This window comes from Corella eumyota, chromosome 7 (genome assembly GCF_963082875.1).
Source record: "Corella eumyota chromosome 7, kaCorEumy4.1, whole genome shotgun sequence".
In the NCBI taxonomy this organism is placed as follows: domain Eukaryota; kingdom Metazoa; phylum Chordata; class Ascidiacea; order Phlebobranchia; family Corellidae; genus Corella; species Corella eumyota.
Window position 1 is genome coordinate 4,180,714 of NC_137496.1, and position 25,414 is coordinate 4,206,127.

Below are 25,414 nucleotides of genomic sequence, written 5' to 3' on the forward strand. Positions count from 1 at the left end.
TTTATAAATGGTACAAACGGGAATGTACATTGGGGCGAGGCTACCGTCGGAATGAAGAAGAGTGATAAAAGGTAAATCAAAATGCTATAAACATTTTTTAATACAGAATAGAAAAAAAAATTTATGAAACCATTTTTATTTATTTAATTTTTCAGGTTTTTGCGCAACCTTCCGTGTTCAGTGACCAGAGCTGTAAACGTGGATGATCACTTTGTAAGACGGAGAGAATATTATTTTGAATGCCAAAACGTCCAAGGGCCAATAACCTTCGTTAACATAAGGTAAAAGCTTATTTTACAATTTTGTTTAATTTAAAAGTGGTTGGGATCATACCATTTTCTTATGTGAAGTAGCGCAGTGCCCAAACCACTTTTACACAGTAAGGGTGCTTTTTGAAAGATACAAAAAATATATTGTATTACCCGTTTTTTAAATTTAATGTAACGATTATCATCATGTAAAAATACTTGCTACACCATTATGAGGTCGTGGGTTTAATCCCTACCGCTCTCATTCTGTATCGCCCTTGAGTAAGGCGCTATAAACGGTAGGAAGCCAGCACTTAATCAGCAGCATAATTACCGGGCAATTAAAGTTTAGATAATATCCCAAACTGCTAAAGGCAACTCGAGACTGGGTCAGAGTAACTGATGTTACTCTGTGTTTAGGTCGCGCATTGGACCTTTCCACATGAAGAATAAATCTATATACAAAAAAATGTATTTTTTTAATCATAGATGCGACGTTAAATGCCACAACCCTCTTACCCATATGCTGCTCGACAGCGACCTCTACCGAGTAGAAACCAACAAGCAAATCCTGACTTTTTTGACGATGGAAGAAGAAAGTAGAAACGTGATTGTAACGAGCAAATGTTCTTGCGTTTCGAAAAGAAATGTAAAAATCAAAAACGTCACCTCGGTCCAATGCAACAACATTGATAATATTCAAGCAGTATAAAGCCTAGGCCTTAATATACTTACCTTTCTATTTTACCTATTATTGTAAATATACATTACCTTATAACCTATAAACTATATTATTTAAACTATGTTAATTTTTTTGGCTGTGCAATTTATTTAATAAATTATATTATTTAAAATTGTTTGTACTATTATTTAATGCAATTGATATTTAAATAAATACACTCAAACGACGAAACACGATAAAAAGTTGTATAAAATAAATTGATGTACCAATGTTTACGCTGCATATTGGTTTACTATAAATATTAAATGTGTATATAACGCTCTAAATGGTCAGGCAAGTATTCACATGTACTGACATATGGCTGTTTCATTTCTAAACAAGAGTAACTAACATATGTTATCTCGAACCCAGTCCCAAGTTGACTATGCCGGTTTTAAATAATATTTGCATTTATTTAATTTCCTTGTTCACAAATTCTAAGAAATGGAAGCAGTGGGAATCGTAGCCATGACCTTAAGTGGTGATGCCAAAGGCTTAACCAAAGGACTCGCGCCATTTGTGTTCTTTTTTCTAGTTGAATGGAAAGGATTTGTATGCTGCGTTAGTTATTATGCTAAAGAAAGAGTTTTGCATATGCCATCCCTATTAGACTTCCACCTAACAGAGTAGAGGTATAAATTGTCCTTCCAGTTGGGTGCAAGAAAAGACACAAAGTCGATGACGAATAGAACAAAAAAGAGGGCATAGTTTGTGTTATAGAAAGAGGAGAATACTTAAAATCACCAACATTTTGTTTGGCACCAACCTGCTTCAAACCAAAATGTTTTGAAATAATTTGATCTTTGTACTGAAATCTTTTATGTAGCCAGCGAAAGGTTTCTGTCTCGTTAAGGTTTGCAACTTCAGAGATAGGAATCTGCTCAAAGTGGATAAATATTTGTGGGTTTTCGCTGGTTAGAAACTGCCACATATCAGGAGCTTCAGTTCTACATCGAACTAAAAAATCAAAGTATTTAAAAATTTAGAAATATATATAAAATCTTCAAAACTTTAATTTTTTTTTATTTTTTTTTTATTCTTGATGTGGGAAGGTTGCATGCACAACCTAAACATAGAGTAACATCAGTTACCCCAACCCTTTGTCAGTTTAAGTTTTTTTGTCAGTTTAGTATATTATATAATATATATTCGCCCAATAATTATGATGCTGATTAGGTGCTGGCTCAGCAGAGGCTCATATCATTTATATTGCATTACCCAAGGGCGTTACAGCATGAGAGCAGTGTGGATTAAAACCACGACCACATTTGGTGTAGTGTGGTGTACAAGTAAGTGTGGTGTACAAGTGTTTTTGCTACTACACCATGCTGCCATTTAAAAAAGGCATAACATCTGGTACAAAATGTAAAGTACACTACTGCATACCATCAATAATTTATTACAAAAATATTGATTTATTTTGGTTATTCTATAAACAAAATTAAAACACACCAGAAAAATCAATTAACCTCTTTTTGCATTCCCTAATGTACTATGCCATTTAGTATAAAATTAAATTAAAAATTAATTTTTTTACCTGATCGATCTCTGCTTTTGTAGTCATATATAATTGTGATGTCGTTTATGGAAGTTGCATAATGTTTGAGAGATTGAACGGAATGATAGAATCCTTTTACTCTTGGGGTTAGTACCTAAAAAATTAACTTAAAAATAAAAAGCATATTTATTAAGCATGCTTGTATATATTTTTTTATAACAATTTAAGAGAGATAGTATTAAAATGTTACCCATTCTAAAGGTTCCAAATTATTTTTCTGTGCAAAACTTGCACTTTTTTCAATCACAGATTTCCGCTTCACATTAAATCTAGTTCCCTCAGGAAAAATAATAAAATACAAATCTGCACCTCTAAAAAAAAAAAAATTTTTTTCTTAACTTTTTTTGGAGAAAAAGTGGGTAACAGTGGGGTGATAGTGGGTAATCATTGAGGTATTGACAATAAAACAATAACTTATAGACATACAACACTTACAATTTAGATAGGTTTGATAAGATTTCTTTCATATGTTTTTCATTGTAACCACCATCTCTTTTAACAAAAATACCACCATGGACGCCAAAAGCATAACCATATAAGGGAAGATACTTTATTGCATTCTTGAACACATATCTCATATTTCCAACCATCCCTTGCCTAAAAATCAATGTTTAAAATGATTTAGAATTACAAGAGCAATATAAGTAACAGGAAAATGTATGAACACATGTTTAATAAACCACAGCGTAGTATATATATGAATGTAAACAACATATATACTATAAGTAATGTAGATAAACCCTTTAGGATTTAAAAAGAGACAAGTTAAAAATAAATTTGTAGTAATTACCTTACTGCTACCATGTTCATTGAAATCCAATCCATCGTACATTGGTGATTACAGATTGCAATTACATTTTCTTTTTTGTTTGGTATGTCTCCACTAATATACAGTTTTACACCTAAAGAAAAAAACATTTTTCTAAATTATTTTAATATAAGAACAGTCCTAGAATAACTTTTTGTTATCCAAATTTTTTTGTGAGTAGGCCTATATGAATACTGACTTAGCTACAGTAGGAATCAAACCCAGGACCTTATGTAGTAATGGCCAACTCTTTATCTACACCACTGACAATGGTTTTTGACAAATAATTATTAGCAATAAAACAATCGTAACCTGTTGAATGTTCAAAGAAAAACAAAACCATTTTCTGGTAAGATCCCCACAACATATCCTCCACTTGGTAAAAGCATCTTCTAGGCAGAAAAATAGAAATCACCCGCCACCTATAAAATTTAACCAGACAAATTAACATAAGTCCTAAAACATAGTGGTAACTTAAAAACGATAAAACATTACTTACCCTGTATGAATTATAACGTAAGTAACAGCACTTGCGTAAATAATTAAAGACCCAACTGCGCCACGAACGACCCTCAATGATTTTTTTAAAAAAGAAATCACAAATCTAATCATTTTTGAAGTATTTGTAATGCTATACTCGGTGTCTGCGAAAATTTTCTATCTTTATTTAACTCCACGTTATAAGCACGCTTAATGACACCTACGACCTTTAAATTGAAACTGAATGTAAATGCATGGAAGCACGACGGTCGCCCAAGTTTACCCTTTTTTCTGTTACGGGTCTCTCGTATTTTGTTTTTTTCTAAATCATGTTAAATTCTCTCACATTACTAAAATTTTTTTTAATATTTGGGCTACGCAAATGAATTTCTTTTCTACTAGATCAGTATAAAAGTGTAATAACTTGTACACAAACATAGATAGGTGTTATAGGTCTAACCCCAGCAAGTTATATTTACAGGAAAATTGTATGAAAACTTCTATTATCACATTTAAAATCACAAATCTGTTATTGAAAACAGAAAACTTAATTTATTTCAAATTTTACGACACTTAAACTTGCATACAGTTGTTCAAGCAAGAAATAAGTCAGTTCTTGATACTTTAAAGCTACTTAATCGCCAATCACTTCTGTAAATAAAATAAAAGCGGGAATGTTAAAGTCATTTTAAGTTTGGATATTTATGTTTTTTATGGCAATACAAGAGACAACGAATAAATGTCAGTTTGTGTTTTAAAAAAGTTTGAATTAGAAACCAAATTCTTCATTCCTCCTCTCTTTCCGGACTTTGTTGCGGACTATTTTTCTCTTCCCGTGAGCAATCGTTTTCAGCAGTTTCTTGCTGCTCCATATTCTCCGAGTGATCACCATTTGTCATTTCTGGACTTCTGGATCTTTCTTTATTATTTTCCTCATCATGCACAGAGCGCGAACGAGATCTTCTTGTTTGATCTTCGTTGCTCCTTGATCTGGACCTTTCTTTACTCCTGGACTTGGAGCGCTCCTTACTTCTCGATTTTGACCTTTCTCGGCTTTTTGATTTAGAGGGATTCTTGCTTCTGGACCTAGAGCGATGTCTACTTCTGGACTTACAACGATCCTTGCTTCTGGATCTTGAATGACTACGGTCAGATCGTCTTCTCTTGCTCTTGCGATCTGGACTCCTGCTTCTTTAGAAAAAAAAATTTAAATGCAGGTTTTTTTTAACTTTTGTTGCCCTTAAAGTGTAGCCACTGAATATAGTCAAAAACTTCAAAAGACTAACCTGCTTTTGGAGTAGGACCTTCGTTTTCTGGGACTTCTTGACCTGGAAGAGGATCTTGAATATGATCTTGACCTTGAGCGACTTCTTCTTCCGTATCCTCTGCTCCTATAACAATTCATATTTGTTAGATTTATAAAATTATCTTGTTGTTTAGTACAATAGTTTTAATACCAATTTTACTGAATTTAGACTGTATGTATAATATATTGCTCCTCTTTTGTTGCAGAGACTGAATCCGATGTTGTTGTGTCTTTTCTTCAAGTTTATATTTATTGTGAACATATAAAAGTGGGAGCTTACTGAGCTCAAAACACTATTAATTAACGACAGTGCTTACTGTGAAGTTCGGAGACTAAATTAAAACGATCGCAAAAGAGCTGTAAATGTAGCCCATGATCATTCAAATAGAATTCGATCACTATCGTTCATGATTTTACGGTCCTTAAGGTCTTTGATCAACTGATCGCTGCTCTATGAGCATCATAACTCTAACAACCAACAACCGTACACGCAATCTTAACCCATATGCCCGTCAACTGATCAACTCACCGTACATTAGAGCACATTTACCGGGCCTGGAAGGTGGTTAAGGGTTTGGTTATAGCAAAATAAATGCACATGTGTATATATATAAACATTGTTAATATAAAAAGGTTGGTACAGAAGAAAGAAGAATAAAAAAATTTATCAAATTTAAAAGAAATAAACAAAAAAACATTAAAAACCAAAATTTCACAAGATTTTAAAAAACTCAAGAACTGTAGATTAATTACCCTCTTGCACGAGGACAGTCTCTAGCAAAATGTCCGATTTCGCTGCAGTTATAACACCTCATATCATTTCTCATAGACCGTCTACCACGAAACTCTCGACTCTCAAATCTCGGAGGACCTCGATCTCTTCTTCCACCTCCTGAATTTCCTCGAGAGTTGGAAATATCAACTCGAACCCGACGATCACAAATTGTCCTGAAAAACATTTTCGGTAATAAATTTTTACTGTAAAATTTTATTAGAGGATTCTAAAAAATAAATTAAGTTTTAATAAATAAAATTTTAAACTGTTTTTTATTTTGCTTACTTTCCGTCCAATCCACGTACAGCATCTTTCGCGTCTCTCGCGTCCTCAAAAAGAACGTAAGCAAATCCGGGTGGATTTCTGGCAATCCAAACGCTGTCTAACCTTCCGTAATACCCGAACTCGTCTTCCAATTCTGTCCTTGACGCATTCGAACCAAGGTTACCGACGTAAACTTTGCGATCCGAACCTTCCCTCATTATTCTATTCGACATCATCAAGATGGATTTAAGAGATAATTTAGTAATTTAAAACCCTGTTAAACCAAAAACGCGTTAAATCTGCATTAAAATATTGCTGCTAATTGCAAAAACAAAATGTCTCATTTACTTTAAAACTCTTAAAAGCAGTCACTATAATACTTTTAAATGCCCGGATGTTTAATGGCGGCAATTGAACTTGTCGAATTGATTCCTGGTTGTGAAACAATTTCTTTAAACCGTGCATTAGATCAATAGTTTCTTTATTTTATAAATTTATTTTAACTACAATAAGGCTTTGAATAAATTAAAATAGCAAAAGAAATTAAAGGTTGTCCTCGGGTAGTCACATAAATGGGGTATTCCCCAAAATATCCCCTTGGTAACTTTTTAGGTCTTTGCCAATTGCCCAAACCCACCTAATCTCAAACAAAAAAGGAAGAATTGTAATAAAATTTAAGTTACTAGATAGTTTAGAAGCTTGGTTTTAACACGTTCCGTAATATTTTCAGTTTATTTTTTAGTTAACAGTAAATTTTTTTTTTAAATTTTTGTTTAAAGTTTTTGGGGTAAGTTTGAACCCCAAGCAAATTAAATAAAATGAACCCCACAGGCGATATGTCAAGTACATCGTCAGCTACAACAACGATCACGGTCGACAATGTCAACAGAAGCGACGCTAATAACCCCGCAAACGATGCCCCACAACAAAGTATAAACCTTCACCCCAACATGTTTTACCCAAACCCGATGTACCGCCCCGACGGTGAGGTAACAGAAACCGAGAGTTTTAACTTCGACATGCAGATGCGCCCAGAAGGGGACATGTCATCAACTGCTACTATTTGTTCGCAACGAGTACATGATGGTAATAGGAGCCACCGTTACAACGGAGCCACGGCGTTTATGGAACAAAATGACGGGGATGATTTTTACGACCCCAACCGTCCTTTAAGCGACTTACAGATGAATATAATCAGTAGTTACGCCACCAAGCCACTTGTTACAAAGTTAATGGACATTTTAAATTTTACAACAGATGAAAGAGCTATTGTCGCTCAAAATATCGTAAGGTCCCATGTCTGTTTTCGGATTCTCCTTATCTGGATATACAGGACTGAATCTCAGACTAGAAGTGTAAACGAAACCGCTCAACTCTTGAGATTATGTGGAGAACAATTTAACTATATAGCAGAAAGAATTCTAAGATCACCTTTCTAAATCATTTTATTCAATTTTTGTTATAGTGCTTGTATTGCTTTTAATTTGAGTATTTTTATACATTCTGTACTGTATGTTAATTGTATTTGTAAATATGATTGTCCACTTTAAAGTTCTAATTTTGTTTTTTTTCTTGTATAGGTACAACTGTGTAAAAACTGGGCACTGTAAAAAGTTAAAAAAAAATATGCCCGATAAAAGTTCAACTACACCTCCTCCACGAATAGCAAATCCCGAAAGTTCGGGCACAGGATCATCACAGCCTCCGAACAGTGAAAGAATAGAAATCGCACACCCTGGGGGTGATTTGGGAAGTTCGCGAAGATCGCAAGGAAGGGATGCCGATACTGGGGATCCAGTACCCCTAAACATGGGAGTTATTTTATGTGATTTACCAACAGGGCAGTTGAGAATGGATAAGATTTGCGAGAAGGCCACGAAGTCTATCGTGGTTGCTTTGTCCAGGAAGTTAAATTACAAAGTTTTAAACACTGACACTATGGTGAGGCCAGAACATCTCCGTAGGCTAATACAGTTCTGGAATGACGATAGTAAAAAAACTATATTGGAACTATTAGAACTTTTAGATTCGTGCAAGAAAGTGAAATGTCTTAAACCGAAAGGCATTATAGAGCTTGATGCCCTTATTAAGTTATTAAAAACCCCAAATTTTTAACGATTTTGCTTATATTTTTTTTAAATCGCCTTCTTCAGGCCAAAAGAAAAATTTTGTGACAGTATTTTGTTGTTAGAACACTTGGCTATAGCCTACTATAGTTTTTATTTGGCAGTTTTATTTAATAATATCCTAAACTGTCAAAGTCAACTTAAAACTGAATCAGGATAACAAATGTTATTTTTAAATACAAAAATAAGTTTTGTATGCAAGTTGTTGTAATATTTTTTACACACTTTGTTATGATTAATTAAACTTATAATATTTTTTTCCATGATGTTACTATTCCCACTGTTTAAGTAGTGTCTTAAAACGATAGTTTCTATATTACATTTTATCAGAAAAATTTTATAGTAGTGCTACAGTTTTGTTTTCTAAAAAAATTAATTTAGATAAAATTAAGCCGACTGTAATATTTTTATATATATAGTGTTGTTATAGGAAAACTTTTACTTCAATTAAATAAAAATATACCGAGATTTAATTTAAAAACATTATTGACCGGGCAAACTCTAGCTATTGGGTTTGATTCTTGGTACAAAACCCTGCAACCCTTAGCAACATGGTGAACCTCCAATACCCAAAATTATGCATAACTACTTAATTTTTGTTATCAAGTTTTTTAAAAATTCTTTTATATTGATTACTGTATGTTGTTATTGCAAATTTAAAAGTGCTTTTTTTTCTTTTAACTATAGGAATATCCTTGTAAATACTGTGTATTATATAAGTGTAAAAAGACATGCCAGATAAAAGCTCGACAGTACCTCCACCCCGGATTCAACAAATTCAACGAATCCAACATCCCGAAAGTTCGGGAACAGGATCTTCGCAAGCAGCCAACAGTGGAAGAATAGAGAATACAGCTCCTTGGGGTGACAGAGCAGCTAGCTCAAGCCAATCAGTTGGCATCGATCCCAATACAGGGTATTCTGTACTCCTAAACAGGGGTCTGCTAATATCTAACCCAACTATGGGTCGAATACGAATGGATAAGATATGTGATAAGGCTACAAAGCCCATGGTAATAGCTTTATCAAAATATCTGGACTATACTGTGCCTAATACTAAAAACATGTTCCGTAAAGACCACCTTCGCAACCTAATAGAGCATTGGAACGACAGGAATAAGAAAACTTTAATAGAATTTCGACAACTTATAATTACATGCATGGAAAATTCTGAAGTTAAAGAGTTTGGTGAAATCATTGAATTAATATCGACTTCAGATTTTTAAGGACTTTACTACTGATAAAAAGTTAATAAGTCAAATTAAGGTACTGAAATTAAATAAACTTTCAACTGATGAATGTCGACACAGAAATATAAATTCTGGCTAACTTTTCTCCAAAAATAATGCATTAATTCCTTATCTAGACAAGGACTATGTTTTTCGACTTAAATATACAAAGTTATTCTAAAAGACTGTATGCAAAAAAGAGATCATTGTCGAATGCTGACACCCTTATATTTTGTATGTTTCAAAAAATAATTGGACCGTAATGGAGTAAATAATGTAGAAATACTTAATTATATTTCATCTGAAGAAATAATTTATATGTTCTAATTTTTTTAACTCTTTTATAAAATTGTAATTTTTTTAAATGTAATTTTAATATTAATTAAACAATATCAGGACATACAATAATTATTTTTCTTCCATAATAGTTTCACTGTTTGTATAGTGCTTTAAAATTGCATATTCCGTAACTGTTTTGTCATTGTTACTACTCCATATTAATGCTACAATTTTGTTCAAGTTGTGCGCTGTAAAAAAATAATTTTATATTATATTATATAAAAGATTTTTAGATAAAATTAAATATTATATATTATTAGTCCACCTGATGTCTTGGTAGGAATATCTGCCTTAGATAAAGAATCGAATGCATGTATCAAGGGCTTTCTTAAACAGGTAAATGCATCAGGCAGAATACCTTAAAAAAGAACCAAATAATTAAACTGGCATTGTGGCTTAATGATAGGCAATACCATCTTTTTTTTTCGTATATATCTTTATCCTTGATGTGGGAAAAAGTTGAATGCGCGACTTAAACCTAGAGCAACATCAGTTACTCCGACCCAGTCTCGAGTTGCCTGTGGCAGTTTAGGATATTATAGATTATAATTGCCCGATAATTATGCTGCTGATTAAGTGCTGGCTCAGCGGGAGTTCGTACCGTTTGTAGCACCTTACTCAAGGGCGTGTGGTGTTGCAAGTGTTCTTACCGCTACACTATGCTAATGGTCATCTAACCAACAATATCCGAGGGAAAGTTACAATTGTTATTCAATCAAAAGGCTGTAAAGTTGGCAATATCACATTGGGATAAAAATATTTATACCTTTTATACTTGACAATGAAGTCACCCAATCCATTAACCAATCCACAGCTTCGTTAATCTTATTTTCATTTAGAAAATTTTCTAGTGCCCATGCAATAGTTTCAATAATAGGATTTGGATTTTCAAAACTAAAAGTGATTAATAAAATGTTAATACAGGCTTAAGTATCTCTAAAAATGTTTTGTTTTTTACTTGAAACTCACTCGTTTGTTGATTTCTTTGGCTTCCAGTGCATTAATATATTAGCACAAACATCCAAGGATTTTTTAGCTTCTTTATTTTCAAAGAATTTTCCTACTTTATAAATTATTTGACTTTCGTGAATGCCGACCAAGTTAAATGGCTTGGTTTTCACATCAAAGCCGCCATATTGGTTTTCTGTGTATGAAATAACGCTATCTAGAGTTAAAACAGCATTTTCATACACTTCAACTGGTGTAACTTGATCCTGGGAGTTAGAAAAGTGCAAGAGATTTTCGAGTGCAAGAAAACAGAGCGAAATAACTTGTTTCGTCATCCAAATTGAGACTCTGTTTATTTTTTTCCCCTCAATGCTTTTATCAGAAAAGTAGGAACTTTTTTTATTCTCAGGGTTAAGTGTTGACCAGAGTTGAGACAAAATGTCGACGAGTTGTGAGGTTGAGTTTTCTCTTTTCGATAAATCTGCCCCAAAATCTAACTCTGAGGTTTCACGCTGTAGTAACATGACATCTAAGAGCCAAGTAAATAATCCGTTTTCGTTTATCATGTTATAAACTGCACCTCTGATTTGACAACAGCTTTCAACAACCTATTTAAAAAAACAAACGGTTTTTTTTCGAAAAAAAACTTAAAACCGTAAAAAAATACAAAAGAAAATTTTGGGTTGTGGAGTACGAAAAAGAATTAGGCAAAACCGTGAAGTACGAGAGAGAATTAGCCAGTAGTGGTAAGTACTAGACTAGAGAGAACTAGCTGGGACCCAAAAGGGTAGGAGTTTCTCTAAGAACCGTAAAGTACAAGTCATCCCATTTTTTTTTGTAATTTAGTTTTTTTTTAATTAAAAAAAATAAGATGTAATTTTAGATAAAATATTTAGCTAACCTTCAGTAACAACTTTCTGGTATGATTATCACTTGTCGGCGAGCGGTAAAAACACATTAAAATTCTAAGGATTTGTCGTTTTTCCATGGTATGGTAGTCACTCATATCTTTCATTCCTATAAAAAAATAATTTTTTTTTTATTGATTTCAAAAAAATTTTTGTATTTATATATTCCAAATAAGGAAAGACCAACTTTTATGATTAACAAAGCCTTAAATTGAGTTTCTAGTGTAAGTTTTAGCCCCAGCAGACCTAAGTACTGTTAGCACCCTAAATAAGGGTCTCAAGCAAGGCGGATCAAACCTACGACCTCATGTAGTGAGGCCAAATATTCTAACACTACCCAACACAACGTCTAGTCAAGAATGAATTGTAAAAAAAAACTTATTACAAAATACCGTTAGATAGTAGCTTTAAAATCCATGCTCTTTCTGTTTTATATTCCATCCCAGCACTGAAAAACAGGGAGTAAAATTCTGGAATGCTCCATAAATCTAAGTTGGGCTTAACCAATAGGAATCGATGCAAAGCAAAGAAGATATGCTCATTAGGCTAAATATTGGCAAAAGATTTAATATTAATATTTTTTTTACATTTATTTATCCTCGATGTAGAAAGGTCGACTTCATGACCTAAACATAGAGTAACATCAGTTACCCCAACCCAGTCTTGAGTTGCCTTTAGTAGTTTGGAATATTAATTAAATTATAACTGCCCGGTAATTATGCTGCTAATTAAGTGCTGGCTCAGCAGGAGTTCATACCATTTATAGTGCCTTACTGAAGGAAGCTAGAGCATGAAAGCAGTGGGGATTAAACACAGGATCTCCTGTAGTAAAGGCAAGAGTTCGAACCACTACACCATACTGCCGGTTTGTATTCAAAATTTTATGTTTGTCATAGTTTTTTATAGTTTGTTTTACCTGAAATAATAATTTGTTTAGGGTGGATAGAAATATTGTAACGATCGATGATAGTTTGCTGATATCTCCATTTTTATCCAGTTTCATTGAATTTCTAACACAAGTAATAGAGTGTAGAGCCAAGTTTTTTTCAGAAAACCATTGACCTAACAATACAAAATAACAAAGATTATTTAGAGCACATAAAAAAATTTATGTTTTTTTTTAAGGTATCTGCTGTGATAAATTAGTTAATTAAGGCATTATAAACGGTACAAACTTCTGCTGAGCCAGCACTTAATCAGCAGCATAAATATCTGGCAATTATTATCTATATTATTCCAAACTGCCAAAGGAAACTTGAGACTGGGTCAGGGTAACTGATGTTACCCTATGTTTAGTTTGTGACGTCAATCTTACTTTTGCCAAAAACAGTATCCAATAAGCAGATTATACTAAACATGTAAAGAAACAAGCTGACAAATTAAATGAACTCACCTTCAGTGTGGGTATGGAAATCTTGAATACATCTTGCAGCCAAATTTCTTATATTTCTACAATGGCTTGATAGACACATGAACAAAAACGACAAGATGCCTTGTTTTAAAAACATGCGGCCGTCGATTAGGTTTTCATGAGACAACAAAGAAGACAAAACGGTCAGAATAAAAGAGGGGTCGTAACAATTTGTTTCTTTTACAAACCAATCTGCATAAAGAATTTTTTTTTAAAATACAACTTGACAATTTAAATATTTTTATGATTTTTTTCGCAAAATTGTCGACTTACCTTTGTCGCTATCAAGCAATTGTAATTTTCTTCGGAGCGGAAAATTCTCCAGCGTTGCCGTCATTAAATCAGATTCTAAGCAAGCTGCAAGAAAAATATATTTATTTAAAATAAAGTTGTAACATCCCAATATTGATGCATTAAAAAAATTTTTTCGAAACTCACCTAAAAATTTATCTGGAGTTGGTTTCTTAAACAGTGTTTCCCCAACATTTTTCATAGACTGATAAGTTTCGATTGCAGTGCTTCCAAATAAAAATGGGGTTTGATTTGCCAGATGAACTTCCTTGCTTTCGAAAACCATTAAAATCTAAAAAAAGGTAATTAAAAACTACTGGTTTATGGGTGCCCTATGAACAGCATTTTAATTGTCATAATATGGTCACAACTTGCAACTAATATTTGCCCACAATAATTTACCCACACACCACAAACAGCAGTTTTATTTGTTTGTAGGCCTATAAAATAAACATATTTATATAACAGTCTTTAAGCTACATTATATATATGTTTACATTTATTCAGATGTAAAATATTATAATAATTACCCTGTAAATGTATTGGTCCGTGTTAGAAAGTGTAGCATTGTATGCTCCAAACAAAAAAGTTAAATCTTTTTGGTCTAGTTCCTCACATTTCGCAACAACTGAATATAAAAGCTTAACAAGCGAATTTTTTAATTGAACATCTTCCTAAAAAATAACCAAAAGAATATTCAATTGGTTTTAGATACAAGATGATAAGTTTTGGGCATAAGCACCTTACTGAAGGCTGTTACAACATGGCAGCAGTGGGAATTAAACCTAGAATCTTAACTACTGGCAGCGTGGTGTAGTGGTAAGAACACTTGCTACGACACATGAGGCCGTGGGTTCAATTCTTACTGCAATCATGCTGTAGCGCCCTTGGGTAAGGCGCTATAAACAGTATAAACTCGTGCTGAAACAGTACTTAATCAGCAGCATAATTACTGGGCAATTATAATTTATATTTTCCTAAATTGCAACAGGCAACTTAAGACTGGGTCGCGGTAACAGTTGTTACTATATGTTTAGGTGGCACATTCGACCTTTCCACATCAAGGATAAATGTATACAAAAAAACTGAGAGTATACATACCTGGTTAGTAGAGAACATTATAGGTAGAAAGTTAGAATGACTTGTTATCATAGACCATAAAGTTGAAGGCAAAAATTTACAATCTGAACTGTTGTAAACAATTGAAACAAAACTTGTAATCAAATCCAAAACTCTTTTATCAGAAAATTGGCATCTGAAAAAAGGAAAATAATAAATCAGTTAATTCTTCTTGCATTTAAAAGATATATTACTTTGATATATTTTATTACTTTAGAGATGTTTTGACAATATTCATCCAATTTTCAATTAATGCAATCTGGAATTGTTCTTTATTGAATACAGTCATAAAAAGCTTCAAAACGAAATCCAAATCAGTAATGTCATCTTTCTTTAACAGCTCAGCATATAAATTTATAATAGAAGTGGCAATTTCAGATCTAAAAAAATAAATAATAAGGTTAAAAGAAGGAAAAAATGTATTTACTAGTTTTTTAAAGAAATTATATTTTATACCTGTTTAAAACATCTTGTATTTCTTCCTTGCCACAGTTTAGAATAAACAACATGATTTCACAACTAAAATGTAATAAAAATATTGTTAAAAACAAAAAATCTTCTGTAAAAAAGTGTTTTATTTTTGAATAAATACCTTTGTTTGATAAATTCCATTTGATGTAAATGTTGAATAATGTTGTTTACTAGTAAAGTTACTTTATCAGAATTTAATAAGTTGTTCTCTATCATCCATTGGTAAGTTTCAACTGCAAAAAAAAATATTAATGATTTTAAAATAATAAAAAGAAAATCAATTGACAAGTTTGGGAAATAAACTGTGGTGTAGTGGTTAGAACACTGTAGCGGTTAAAACGCTTTATTATATGAGGCCCTGGGTTTGATCCCCATTACTCTCATGCTTCAGCACTCTTGAATAAAGTGTTAATTAATTTCTACTGAGCCGACACTAAATCAGTAGCTTATAATTCTCGGGCAATTATAATCTATAATACCCCAAACTGCCAAAGGCAACTTGAGACTGGGTCAGAGTAACTGATGTTACTCTAGGTTTAGGTGTTTAAGTTGACCTTTCCACATTTGCAAAAAACTAACTTACTTTCCTCTTGGTCAGTACAAGAATCCAAATTTCCGGTGAGACATTTTTTAAACTTTTGGGCAACTTTTTTATGTTCTGCTTGCGCTATTGACTTTAGTACTTGAGAGGGAAAAACAATCATTTTGGAACAGTTTGTTTTCCAGTTTTTAATGCCACAAACTTGTTTGATATAGTAAGAACGCAGTTGAGAATTGCAATTTAAAATATTCTAAAAAAAAATATCAATATATAAATACAAAAATGACCAACTAAATTTTTTTTTAACAAAGATAGACAAAAAATCTTACCTTTAAAAGCTGCCTGACGTCATTATTATCATTATACCCAATACACCATTTCACAACATTTTGGTCTGCACATAAGTTGAATGATGGAAATTTAACAAGGATTTTTAACAAGTTTGGCAAAATATTTTCCCAATAATCAGAATTCAATAGTCCAAACAGATACTCCATTATTTCTGTACTTATCTTCAGATAAAGATCAGCATTGTTTTCTATTAGGCAATTTAGACAACTAAAAAAAAAATTGATTATTAAACAACATGAATCAACATTTAGAAAAAATAGTTTTCAATAGATGGGATCACAGGACCCTTGGCAAAAATATCGAAGGCTTTTTTTACTGCATTATACTATTTGCTTGGTTTAAAGAGTGTTGAATACATACATGTTAATAACTTCGCAAACTTTTTCATCCAAATTTGAATTATCTGAAGACGATTTGGCTTGATCAATAACCTATATATCAATGTTAAACAACATTAAATAGTATAAAAAATATTAAATTTAATAAGTTATATATATAATTAACATAACACATATATTATTGTTTTATATACTACTATTTTAAAGTTGTATTTACCTCTATAATTTGATCAGTTGAAAAATACTTCTGAAATTTGCTGAACAACTGAACCCCAAGTTCACATAATTCACCTTTCAAATCCTGACCAATATTTTCTTGTATCAACTTAAATATTTTATCAACATATGGTTGTGCTAATACATCAGATGACACAAAAACAAGATCCAAAATTTTCTCAGTAATTTTTTGGGTAATGCTACCATCACTTAAAAATATTTTCTGTAAAATATATGATGACATGAAAATACCAAAGTTTGCATTTTTGTCTTCAAATATTCTTGAATGTTCTATGAGTTTAAATAATATTTCAGATAAGTAGTTAAATGCTTGGTTAAAAAACTTGAATTCTTGTGTGTTTTCTTGGAAATTCTGTGGTTTATTATCAAATATGTGGTCAATATAATATAACACTTGTGCTATATCATCGAATTTCTTTTTTTGCTGACTCAAATTTATGGAATCATCTATTTCCATTTCTTCATCATTTAAAAAGAAATCTTTAGAGAAAATTGTAAAGTTCTCGCTGCCTGGTATAGTGATATGGTATTTAACTATTTGAAACCATTCTAATATCGTGGTTGGATCTGTAATTTTAGTTTTTTTGGGTTTAATTTTTTCTTGATTTTCCCAATTACAAAGCCTTGTAAGAACTTTGCCTAGTTTTGGGAATTTATTTTTGTCGTCCATCTAAATAAATAACAAATTCTAAATAATAGAAAAAAGAAAAACTTGTGAAAAAAAAATTTATTATATTAACCTCATTATAAAATGATTTAATTATTTCTGGAAATTTTCTTTGTTGAGAAAAACAGATTTGATGATAAAACAATTTCTCAATAACATCAACTAAAAACCTGAAAAAAATAAAATCATCTATTTTTTATATTTATTTATTCTTAATGTGGAAAGGTCGACTTTACGACCCAAACAAAGAGTAACATCAGTTATTCCAACCCAGTCTCAAGTTTGTTTTGACAGTTTGGGATATTACAGATTATAATTGCCCAATAATACGTTGCAGTATTGGCTTAGCAGAAGCTCATACCATGTATAGCTCCTTAATGAAAGGCACAACAGTATGAAACCATTAGTAATCGAACACATGACCTTATGTAGTGAAGCGGGACCACTACACCAAGCTGCCGGCCATTATTAAAGTTAAAAAGTTCACAAAAATGTTAAATTTAGTATATGATACCTTTAGATATTTCTAACCTTTCAATTACTACAGCATCTTGTTGATTGTCTTCTGTTAAATGAAATGCTTGTTCTATGCAGGAGAGCAGCAAAAGTGATATATTATCAGCACCTACAAATAAATTTTTATTAATTATATCATGAATGTAAAAAGGTCGACTTCAAAGCCTAAGCATAGAGTAATTTTTGCTGTCCTAAACCAGTCTTAAACTGTCATTTTAGCAATGGTAATCAAACTTAGAACCTTTACTAGTCAGTTACAAATTTAATTGTATGATAAAAAATTCTACCTTCTGATTGAATTTTGTCATTATCAGTTGCTATTTCATCTTTATTATCACTTATATCTTCTTTACTTTCCCATTTAATTTCTACATCAGGTATGCTCTCCCACCATTCTGTAGACTTTGGTTCAGAACTTGTCTCCATTTCAGTTCCTTGACTGGAACTTTCAATTATTTCCAATTTTTCAACATATCTAAAAAAATGAAAAAACTTAAAATCTCTAACAAGGACTACCTTTAAGCCAATGACTACCTTTAAGCCAATGACTACCTTTAAGCAGTAGCATCCTAGCAAAAAATAATTATACAGTAGTTACTAATTATTTTTTGCCTCACTGTTTTTAAGCAAAGTCAATGCAAAAATAAATTTATTAATGCTTCTAAGAACATGTAAACTAAAATAATTAACTACATAAATTAAATATTATTATTTAAAATGATGTACCTGTGGGGTCTCCTAGCAACGTTAGCTGTTGCATCTTCAAAAAATGAAACCAACGTAACTTGGGAGTCGACATCTTCGCTTAAACAACTTAACCAAATATAAAACTCTTTGCTGTCGTCCTCATTTACAACTAAACTATTCACAACAGCAATCTAAAAAATTGTAAAATAAATTACTATTATCTTTTTTATTCATTTTAATATGTAAGTATTTATTCCTGATATGGGAAGGCTCGCCGGCAGCGTGGTGTAGTGGTAAGAACTCTTGCTACACCACACATGAGGTCGTGGGTTCAATCCCCACTGATCTCATGCTGTAGCGCCCTTGAGTAAGGCGCTATAAACGGTATGAATTCCTGCTGAGCCAGCACTTAATCAGCAGCATAATTACCGGGCAATTATGATCTTTATAATATCCCAAACTGCCACAGGCAACTCGAGACTGGGTCGGAGTAACTAATGTTACTCTATGTTTAAGTCGCGCATTCGACTTTCCCACATCAAGGATAAAGATATATACAAAAAAAAACAAATAAAAGGCCAACTACACAAACTAATTTAATATATTATTTTTATATAGATTTTTTCTTTAAATTTAATTTACCTTTTTTATTAAGTTTATTGAATGCGTGATAACGTCATTGTCACCATTTTGATTGTAATGGCAAAGTATTATTCTTAGTAGTTGAAAAAACGAACTCTTTTTAGAACCTTCCTGTAGAAAATTAAAAAACAAATCTTCGTAAAAAAGAAATAAGTAAACCAAAGTATATTTCTGAGTTAGACAAGCTTTGAATGCAGCTTGTTTATTTTTTTCGACTCTGATTCTCTAATAAAAATTTTTATTATACTAGTTTAAAGCGACATAAAATCACAAATTAAGTTAGACTTATAGTCTTTTAACTATGGTAAGTACTTGAAAAAGTAGCCCAAATTTTGAATATTGCGCTAATAAAAAAACTTTGGCATTTATTTTACTTTGATTTTAGGATATTTGTTTAATAGTGTGTATTTATGTAATACAGTTGCTTAAGGTCATATAGCCTTTAAAAATCTTATTATTTTGGTATGTGGCCCTTTAAATTTCAAAGATTGTCCACTCCTGATATAGACACTTACCTTTTTAAACCACTTATACTTATAAGGGGCTTGAGACAAGATCTTCACGATGTAAACAATATTTTTTGCACTGAATTGATCCGATAAGATTTCATCGTGGTGAAGTAAATTGCTGAAATTGTAGACGCAACGGTCGAAACTCTCCGGCAGCATCTAAAACAAAAGTAAAAATAATTAACAAAAAAAAAAATTATTTACATAATTGTTTTTTGAAATTGTCATCTTACTTCTTGGTACATTGATAACAGCATTAAAAAACCTTCTTCTGCAGATTTTTCGCCAATTTTTAAGTTTAAAGTCCAGTTTTTCACTACAGAGGCTACGTCAGGTAACAACTAAATACAAAAGAAAATATTTTTTTATATTTAAATATCCTCGATGTGGGAAGGTTTGGCTTTACGACCTAAACATAGAGTAACATCCATTACCCCGACCCAGTCTCAAGTTGCCTTCAGCAGTTCAGGATAATATAGATAATATTTGCCTGATAATCAAGCTGCTAATTAAGTGCTGGCTCAGCGGGAGTTTATTCCGTTTATTGCGCCTTACTCAAGGTTGGTACAGCATAAGAGCAGTGGGGATCAAACCCAGGACCTCATATAGTGAAGCCATGTGTTCTGACCACTACACCACACTGCAAGTTATTTTAATTGTCTTTAGATTTTAGTAGATCTCCATACAAACCTTAGACATTGTAGAAATCAACAACTTTAAAAATTCAGCGGAGTCTTCCTTTGTGTAAATACTTTTCTTCCAATTTCTTACATCAGAAAGAAAGTTAACCAGAATTTGAAGTTTTTTAATAGAATTGGCAATCAAGTTAATAATTTCAATGACAACTTCCCTTTTTGAATTCTTAACAACAAAAAAATATATCGTTAAAATTTCAATTTATAGAAAGCAAAAACAAATTATTTAAATAGGCTATTAACCTGTAATGCTGCTTTGAGACTAGTTCTTTTAAACACTGAAGGCAGAAGTGCTGGTATCGTCATAGCAACCAGTTTTTCACGATCAAATTTTTTAAGTTGTTGTTTGCTTGCATGTAATATAGAGGTAGGCAGTTCAGGCTGAGCTTCGTACACATCTTGTAATAACTTCATGTTTTCAAACCAGCTAAAATAACAAAGCAAATTTCTTTTTATGTTAATATTAACTATAATTTGCAGCCAGTGGGTAAGACAACAGGCAGCGTGAAAAAGTGGTCAGACACATGGCTTTACTACATTAGGTACTCAGTTTGATCTCCACTGATCTTATACTGTAGCGTCCTTGAGTAAGGCGATATAAACGATATAAACTTCTGCTGAGCCAACCCTTAATCAGCAGCTTAATTTTTTAGCAATTTAATATCCCAAACTGCCGAGCAGACTGAGTTGGAGTAACTGTATTATGTTGTGTTTAATTCGTGAAGTGAACTTCTATCCAAAAAAATGTATAATCAAGGTTATTTAAAAATGTGTTAAGAATTAAAGTTAAACTTACACTGGGGATGGTCTTGGATCGAAACTAAGAGGAGATTTCAAAAAATATTCAGACAACAAATCTGGGCAAGCTTTTAATATTTCAACCACTAGTTTGTGGGCGTATTTGTTACTTCCTGAGTTTTCAAGGTCAATAAGAAACTGAAGAAGAATATGGTTGCCACATCTAAAAAGCAGATATTAAAACAATAAAAAAATATTTAAACATTCCTTTCAAAAAAGAAAGTTTTTTATGCCCTACGCGTAGCAGAGAAAACTACTATTAACACCTAACTCTATAAAGACACATGGTAGCAATAGGAATCTAACTCAGGACCCAAGGTATGTTTTTACTATTTGTTTATCCTTATTATGGAAACTTAAAAGCCTAACCACAAAATAAAAAATTCGTAGCCCCGACCCAGTCTTGAGTTCACTTTTGCAGTTTAAGTTAATATTTTTTTTTTGTATATATCTTTATCCTCGATGTGGGAAAGTCGAATGCGCGACTTAAACATTGAGTAACATCAGTTACTCCGAGCCAGTCTCGAGTTGCCTGTGGCAGTTTGGGATATTATAGAGACTATAATTGCCCGATAATTATGCTGTTAATTAAGTGCTGGCTCAGCAGGAGTTCATACCGTTTATAGCGCCTTACCCAAGGGCGCTACAGCATGAGAACAGTGGGGATTGAACCCACGACCTCATGTGTGGTGTAGCAAGTGTTCTTACCACTACAACACGCTGCCGGTTTAATTTATTATAATTGCCCATTAAATAAGCTGCTAATGATTTAATGGGCTTTACTCCGAGCACCACAGTGTTGGAATAGTTAAGCAACAATTAAAAACAATTACACATCTCACCTTGTTCCTGTGCCAAATTCCTTATCCAAAAAATTAATTCCATTCCTGAACGAACAACAAGTTTCATGAAGAAAATCAAACGCCAATTTGTGGACACTTTCTTTACCATCAGGCTGTAAACATAAATAATAATTCTATAAAAATGCTATTACTTAAGTATAAACTAATTGCAAAATAATCTTATCTAAATAAAAAAAAGATGTAAAAATGAAAAAAACTAAAAAAAAAAATGCAATGCATGTTTTAAGTGATTGCAAATGGGTGAGGGTTTGGGTCAGGGTTTATTTTACGAGATCCTTTTGTTCCCTTTAATAACCATTTAATATATATATATACACACTAATTTATTTAATATAGTATATTTTATGGAAAACTCGAATTATTAGCTAAGTTAATTAGTTTAGTAATCTAAATTGAAGACAAAAAGTAATAAAAATTTACCGAATCCACATCCATTAATCCATCCCACAGAAATAGCTGAGATATTTTATGTAAAAGTTTATGAGAACCGAAAAGTTTAACTCTGTTTGGTTTTGACATTGATGGATTAAGAACAACCTTTTCAGTCATCGTGGTTAAGATTAAATTGACGACCATTGCTGAATCGTTCATTAAGTTGTGAAAAACTGATTCAACAAAACCTAAAAAAGAGAGTAAAATTGCTTAAAAAAATCTAGTCTTTCAAGACTTTTGAATATTATAGGACCATAAAATAATTTTCGACTGGTAAGACATTGCATTGTTTATAGACCCTTACTAGAAGGCTTACAGTAAGACAAGAAGCCAGTGGGAATTGAACCTAGTACCTTATGTAGTAAGTTTGTATAAGTTGCAAATCCTTACCCAAGAGGGCACAGTAAGATACAAAGCCAGTAAGAATCAAACCTAGTACTTTATGTAGTGAAGACAATTGTTCTAGTCACAGCATTACACCAGTGTTACAATTTGTTAAAAATATTAAAATTTAAATATGATATAAAGTTCGATAACTTACCCCTGGCATCAATAATATGTTGCAAGACATGCTTGATTTTATTTTCCTCATCAGAAATAAAGAAGGACAAAACAAATCTAACGAAACACAATCTTACTGTCCTGGAAGATGCATTTGAATTGTCTGAAAAATAAAAAAAAATAACATATAAACATAGAAAAATAAATTATTAAAATTGTTTGACAATAATTTTTAATTTTATGTTACCTGATTGATACTTGGACAAGGTTGTGATAACCCTTCCATTCAGTTCTAAAGAAGTTGCAACATCGTAAGCACATTCACTGCCCTAACATAAATATCAAAAAAATATTTAAAAAAATGCAGCTATTTTAAAGAAATTGCTCTTACTTGTTCTTCTTAAAAAAAAAAAAAAGCGATAAGATATATAGCATAAGGATAAAATGCAAAACATAGGTAGACAGACATACACTTTGTACAACAATTTTAAAGTGCAATGCAAAATTGCAAAAATGCTCCAAATACAATATGATTGATTAAATTACCTGTACTACCATAGCTGTTAGTAGTCTTAATGTTGGAATTACCACTTTGGAAGGATTCTTTAAACTAAGCCCGCGATACAATTCCCGAAGATGCCCCTAAATTGAAGGTAAAAATATTTATTAAAGACTAATAAAGCCTTTTTGAGGAAGGTGACGTTATGAACTCCTGCTGAGCAAATACTTAATTATCAGCTTAATTACTAAGCAATTATAATTTTTAATATCCCAAACAGCCAAAAGCAACTCAAGATTGGGTTGGGGTAATTGATGTTGCTCTATATTTGGGTTGTGAAGTTGACCTTCCCACATCAAGAATAATAAAATAGCCTACTTAAAAAAATCCTTTTTATATATATATATATCTTTTTTTAAATTTAAGTCCAATTAAGTTTTACTTGTAATAATCTTCTTGTGATGTTAGTTCCGACCTCGGAGAAGTCATCTGAAAGATCATTTCCAGTTCTTAATAATATTTGAACAAGAGCTTCAAAAACTACAGAAACCTAAACAAAAACATTTTAAAAAATTTAAGTGTAATAGCTAGTTGCAGTAATAGATACAGGTAATTTAGAAATAAAATAAAGGGGGTAACCGGCAGCAAGACGTAGTGGTAAGAACACTTGCTACATCACACATGAGGTCGTGGGTTTAATCCCCACTGATCTCATGCTGTAGCGCCCTTGAGTAAGGCGCTATAAACGGTATGAACTCCTGCTGAGCCAGCATGTAATCAGCAGTATAATTATCGAACAATTATTAGCTATAATATCCCAAACTGCCACAGGCAACTCGAGACTGGGTCGGAGTAATTGATGTTACTCTATGTTTAAGTCGTGCATTCGACTTTCCCACATCAAGAATAAAGATATATACGGACAAAAAAAAGTAAAGTGTTATTTTACTTACATGATGAGCTGATGTTTTTCCACTTTCAATGCAGTTAAATATTTCAAGACATTCCGACGAACGAGAAATATAAACTTTTATGATATCGAGAGATTTGTTAGTTCTAGAAAATTTCTGGTTTACTTGACAAAACTTCTGTAATCCTAAAAAAATCATATGTGTGAGAATATAAAAAAGGCAAAATACAAATTGAAACTAAACAAGACTTCCAGTCTGGAAAGTAGGGTCCCAGTCTGGAAAGTCCCAGTCTGGAAAGTAGGGCAGTTTTCGACGAGATCTCGTGCGTGCAAGCGAAAAAAATGGCGTGACCGCGCGTGCACACATGCTAAAATTTTTGGTCTATGCGTGCATGCGTGATTTATTTTTGCGAGTTTTATCTAAATTTGGCTTAAATATGCTACCACAAGGCGTCAGTATTGCTCGTGAGCAAATTTTTTTTCAACCAGGCGTGCAAAACGTTAATTTCAGGCGTGCATTTTTTTTACCGAAAAAAATCTTTCCAGACTGGTAGCTGTCTAGTAAAAACCAGTTGAAAAAAAATACAGCTGTCATAAAAAAGTTTGGATGTGAGTTTGTTTATAAACCCTTTAACAATCCTCTTGTTAAAAGATTTTTAAAATGTTATTAGTTTACATATTGTTTATAAAATAGTTACAACCTGTATTTCATGTTGTTATGATGTACAATTATGTTACATGTAATTTCTATTATTTAGTCCGTTCATTTAACCCTTTATATATATTCAATTAAAATAAACTTGCCTTTAATTGCTAAAGCTGGGTCCTTTAACATTGCACAAAATTCTTTGGGTCCAAAATCAATCACATTTTCACGTTTCTTTTCAGGTTCGTCAACCAATTTTCTTTTAAGTTTGGGCATTTTTAATTGCTGTATGTACCTACTTATAAAGTGGTTATCTAATTATATTATTAAAATAAAAATTATTTATGTAAAACTGGTATAAAAGTTTAAAAAACGACACCAAAATCGTATAAACAGTGAACAACAATGTGTCATCAGCAACACGTGCTTTTTCAATTTTAGTGTTGCCAACAGAAAATGTTTTCCAAATGTTTCGTTTTTAAGATAAATTGATTAAAATTTTAAACTTCTCATAATAATAACAGAAAAAAATTGGGAAATACCATCCCTTTAAAATTTATAGCTTTAAGAGAATGTAAAG

The 25,414-nt window shown here is 32.1% G+C and overlaps 4 protein-coding genes across 5 annotated transcripts; 1 reads left to right on the plus strand and 3 right to left on the minus strand.

The window, feature by feature from the left end:
* Positions 1-1,187: 1,187 nt before the first annotated feature.
* LOC145759836 (1-acyl-sn-glycerol-3-phosphate acyltransferase epsilon-like) lies at positions 1,188-4,034 on the minus strand. Its single transcript, XM_082573687.1, has 7 exons — positions 3,835-4,034; positions 3,648-3,757; positions 3,318-3,429; positions 2,963-3,124; positions 2,718-2,838; positions 2,507-2,621; positions 1,188-1,926 (listed from the first exon to the last, which is right to left on the minus strand). The coding sequence occupies exons 1-7, from the start codon at positions 3,945-3,947 to the stop codon at positions 1,544-1,546; spliced, it is 1,116 nt and encodes a 371-aa protein (XP_082429813.1). The 5' UTR covers positions 3,948-4,034; the 3' UTR covers positions 1,188-1,543.
* Positions 4,035-4,268: 234 nt separating this feature from the next.
* On the minus strand, positions 4,269-6,489 carry LOC145759249 (uncharacterized). Of its 2 annotated transcripts, none has more exons than XM_082573026.1 (4): positions 6,182-6,489; positions 5,875-6,069; positions 5,102-5,206; positions 4,269-5,003 (listed from the first exon to the last, which is right to left on the minus strand). In XM_082573026.1, the coding sequence occupies exons 1-4, from the start codon at positions 6,394-6,396 to the stop codon at positions 4,601-4,603; spliced, it is 918 nt and encodes a 305-aa protein (XP_082429152.1). In that variant the 5' UTR covers positions 6,397-6,489; the 3' UTR covers positions 4,269-4,600. The 2 variants fall into 2 exon arrangements, with proteins under 2 accessions (XP_082429152.1, XP_082429151.1); XM_082573025.1 differs by having other exon boundaries at positions 4,269-5,006.
* A 375-nt stretch (positions 6,490-6,864) lies between these two features.
* On the plus strand, positions 6,865-8,727 carry LOC145759652 (uncharacterized). The gene has a single exon (XM_082573500.1). The coding sequence runs from the start codon at positions 6,979-6,981 to the stop codon at positions 7,597-7,599; it is 621 nt and encodes a 206-aa protein (XP_082429626.1). The 5' UTR covers positions 6,865-6,978; the 3' UTR covers positions 7,600-8,727.
* Positions 8,728-9,680: 953 nt separating this feature from the next.
* On the minus strand, positions 9,681-25,023 carry LOC145759651 (nucleolar pre-ribosomal-associated protein 1-like). Its single transcript, XM_082573499.1, has 37 exons — positions 24,993-25,023; positions 24,232-24,374; positions 23,721-23,828; positions 23,326-23,421; positions 23,027-23,108; positions 22,820-22,942; positions 22,267-22,466; positions 21,826-21,938; positions 20,982-21,146; positions 20,429-20,612; positions 20,181-20,351; positions 19,724-19,831; positions 19,497-19,649; positions 18,982-19,092; positions 18,379-18,530; positions 17,940-18,127; positions 17,668-17,761; positions 17,210-17,306; positions 16,450-17,139; positions 16,255-16,325; positions 15,873-16,101; positions 15,586-15,793; positions 15,124-15,235; positions 14,988-15,050; positions 14,744-14,911; positions 14,514-14,667; positions 13,943-14,086; positions 13,560-13,704; positions 13,395-13,478; positions 13,104-13,313; positions 12,627-12,772; positions 12,103-12,256; positions 11,704-11,819; positions 10,824-11,410; positions 10,621-10,748; positions 10,120-10,212; positions 9,681-10,042 (listed from the first exon to the last, which is right to left on the minus strand). Exons 1-37 carry the CDS (start codon positions 25,021-25,023, stop codon positions 9,924-9,926), a joined length of 5,940 nt encoding a protein of 1,979 aa, XP_082429625.1. The 3' UTR covers positions 9,681-9,923.
* Between the last annotated feature and the right edge of the window lie 391 nt (positions 25,024-25,414).

Bases quoted from the DNA above. Each gene is read 5' to 3' on its own strand.
- LOC145759249 (XM_082573025.1), bottom strand. From the start codon at position 6,396: ATGATGTCGAATAGAATAATGAGGGAAGGTTCGGATCGCAAAGTTTAC. The intron at 6,070-6,181 runs GTAAGCAAAATA...AATGTTTTTCAG, and splicing joins GTACGTGGATTGGACGGAAA to GACAATTTGTGATCGTCGGG. The intron at 5,007-5,101 runs GTTAGTCTTTTG...TTTTTTCTAAAG, and splicing joins AGGTCCTACTCCAAAAGCAG to AAGCAGGAGTCCAGATCGCA.
- LOC145759836 (XM_082573687.1), bottom strand. From the start codon at position 3,947: ATGATTAGATTTGTGATTTCTTTTTTAAAAAAATCATTGAGGGTCGTT. The intron at 3,125-3,317 runs GTAATTACTACA...ATTGATTTTTAG, and splicing joins ATGAACATGGTAGCAGTAAG to GCAAGGGATGGTTGGAAATA. The intron at 2,622-2,717 runs GTAACATTTTAA...TTAATTTTTTAG, and splicing joins ATTTGGAACCTTTAGAATGG to GTACTAACCCCAAGAGTAAA.
- LOC145759651 (XM_082573499.1), bottom strand. From the start codon at position 25,023: ATGTTAAAGGACCCAGCTTTAGCAATTAAAG. The intron at 22,467-22,819 runs GTAAGTTATCGA...TCTCTTTTTTAG, and splicing joins ACATATTATTGATGCCAGGG to GTTTTGTTGAATCAGTTTTT. The intron at 20,352-20,428 runs GTTAATAGCCTA...TTTGTTGTTAAG, and splicing joins GTCTCAAAGCAGCATTACAG to AATTCAAAAAGGGAAGTTGT.
- LOC145759652 (XM_082573500.1), top strand. From the start codon at position 6,979: ATGAACCCCACAGGCGATATGTCAAGTACATCGTCAGCTACAACAACG.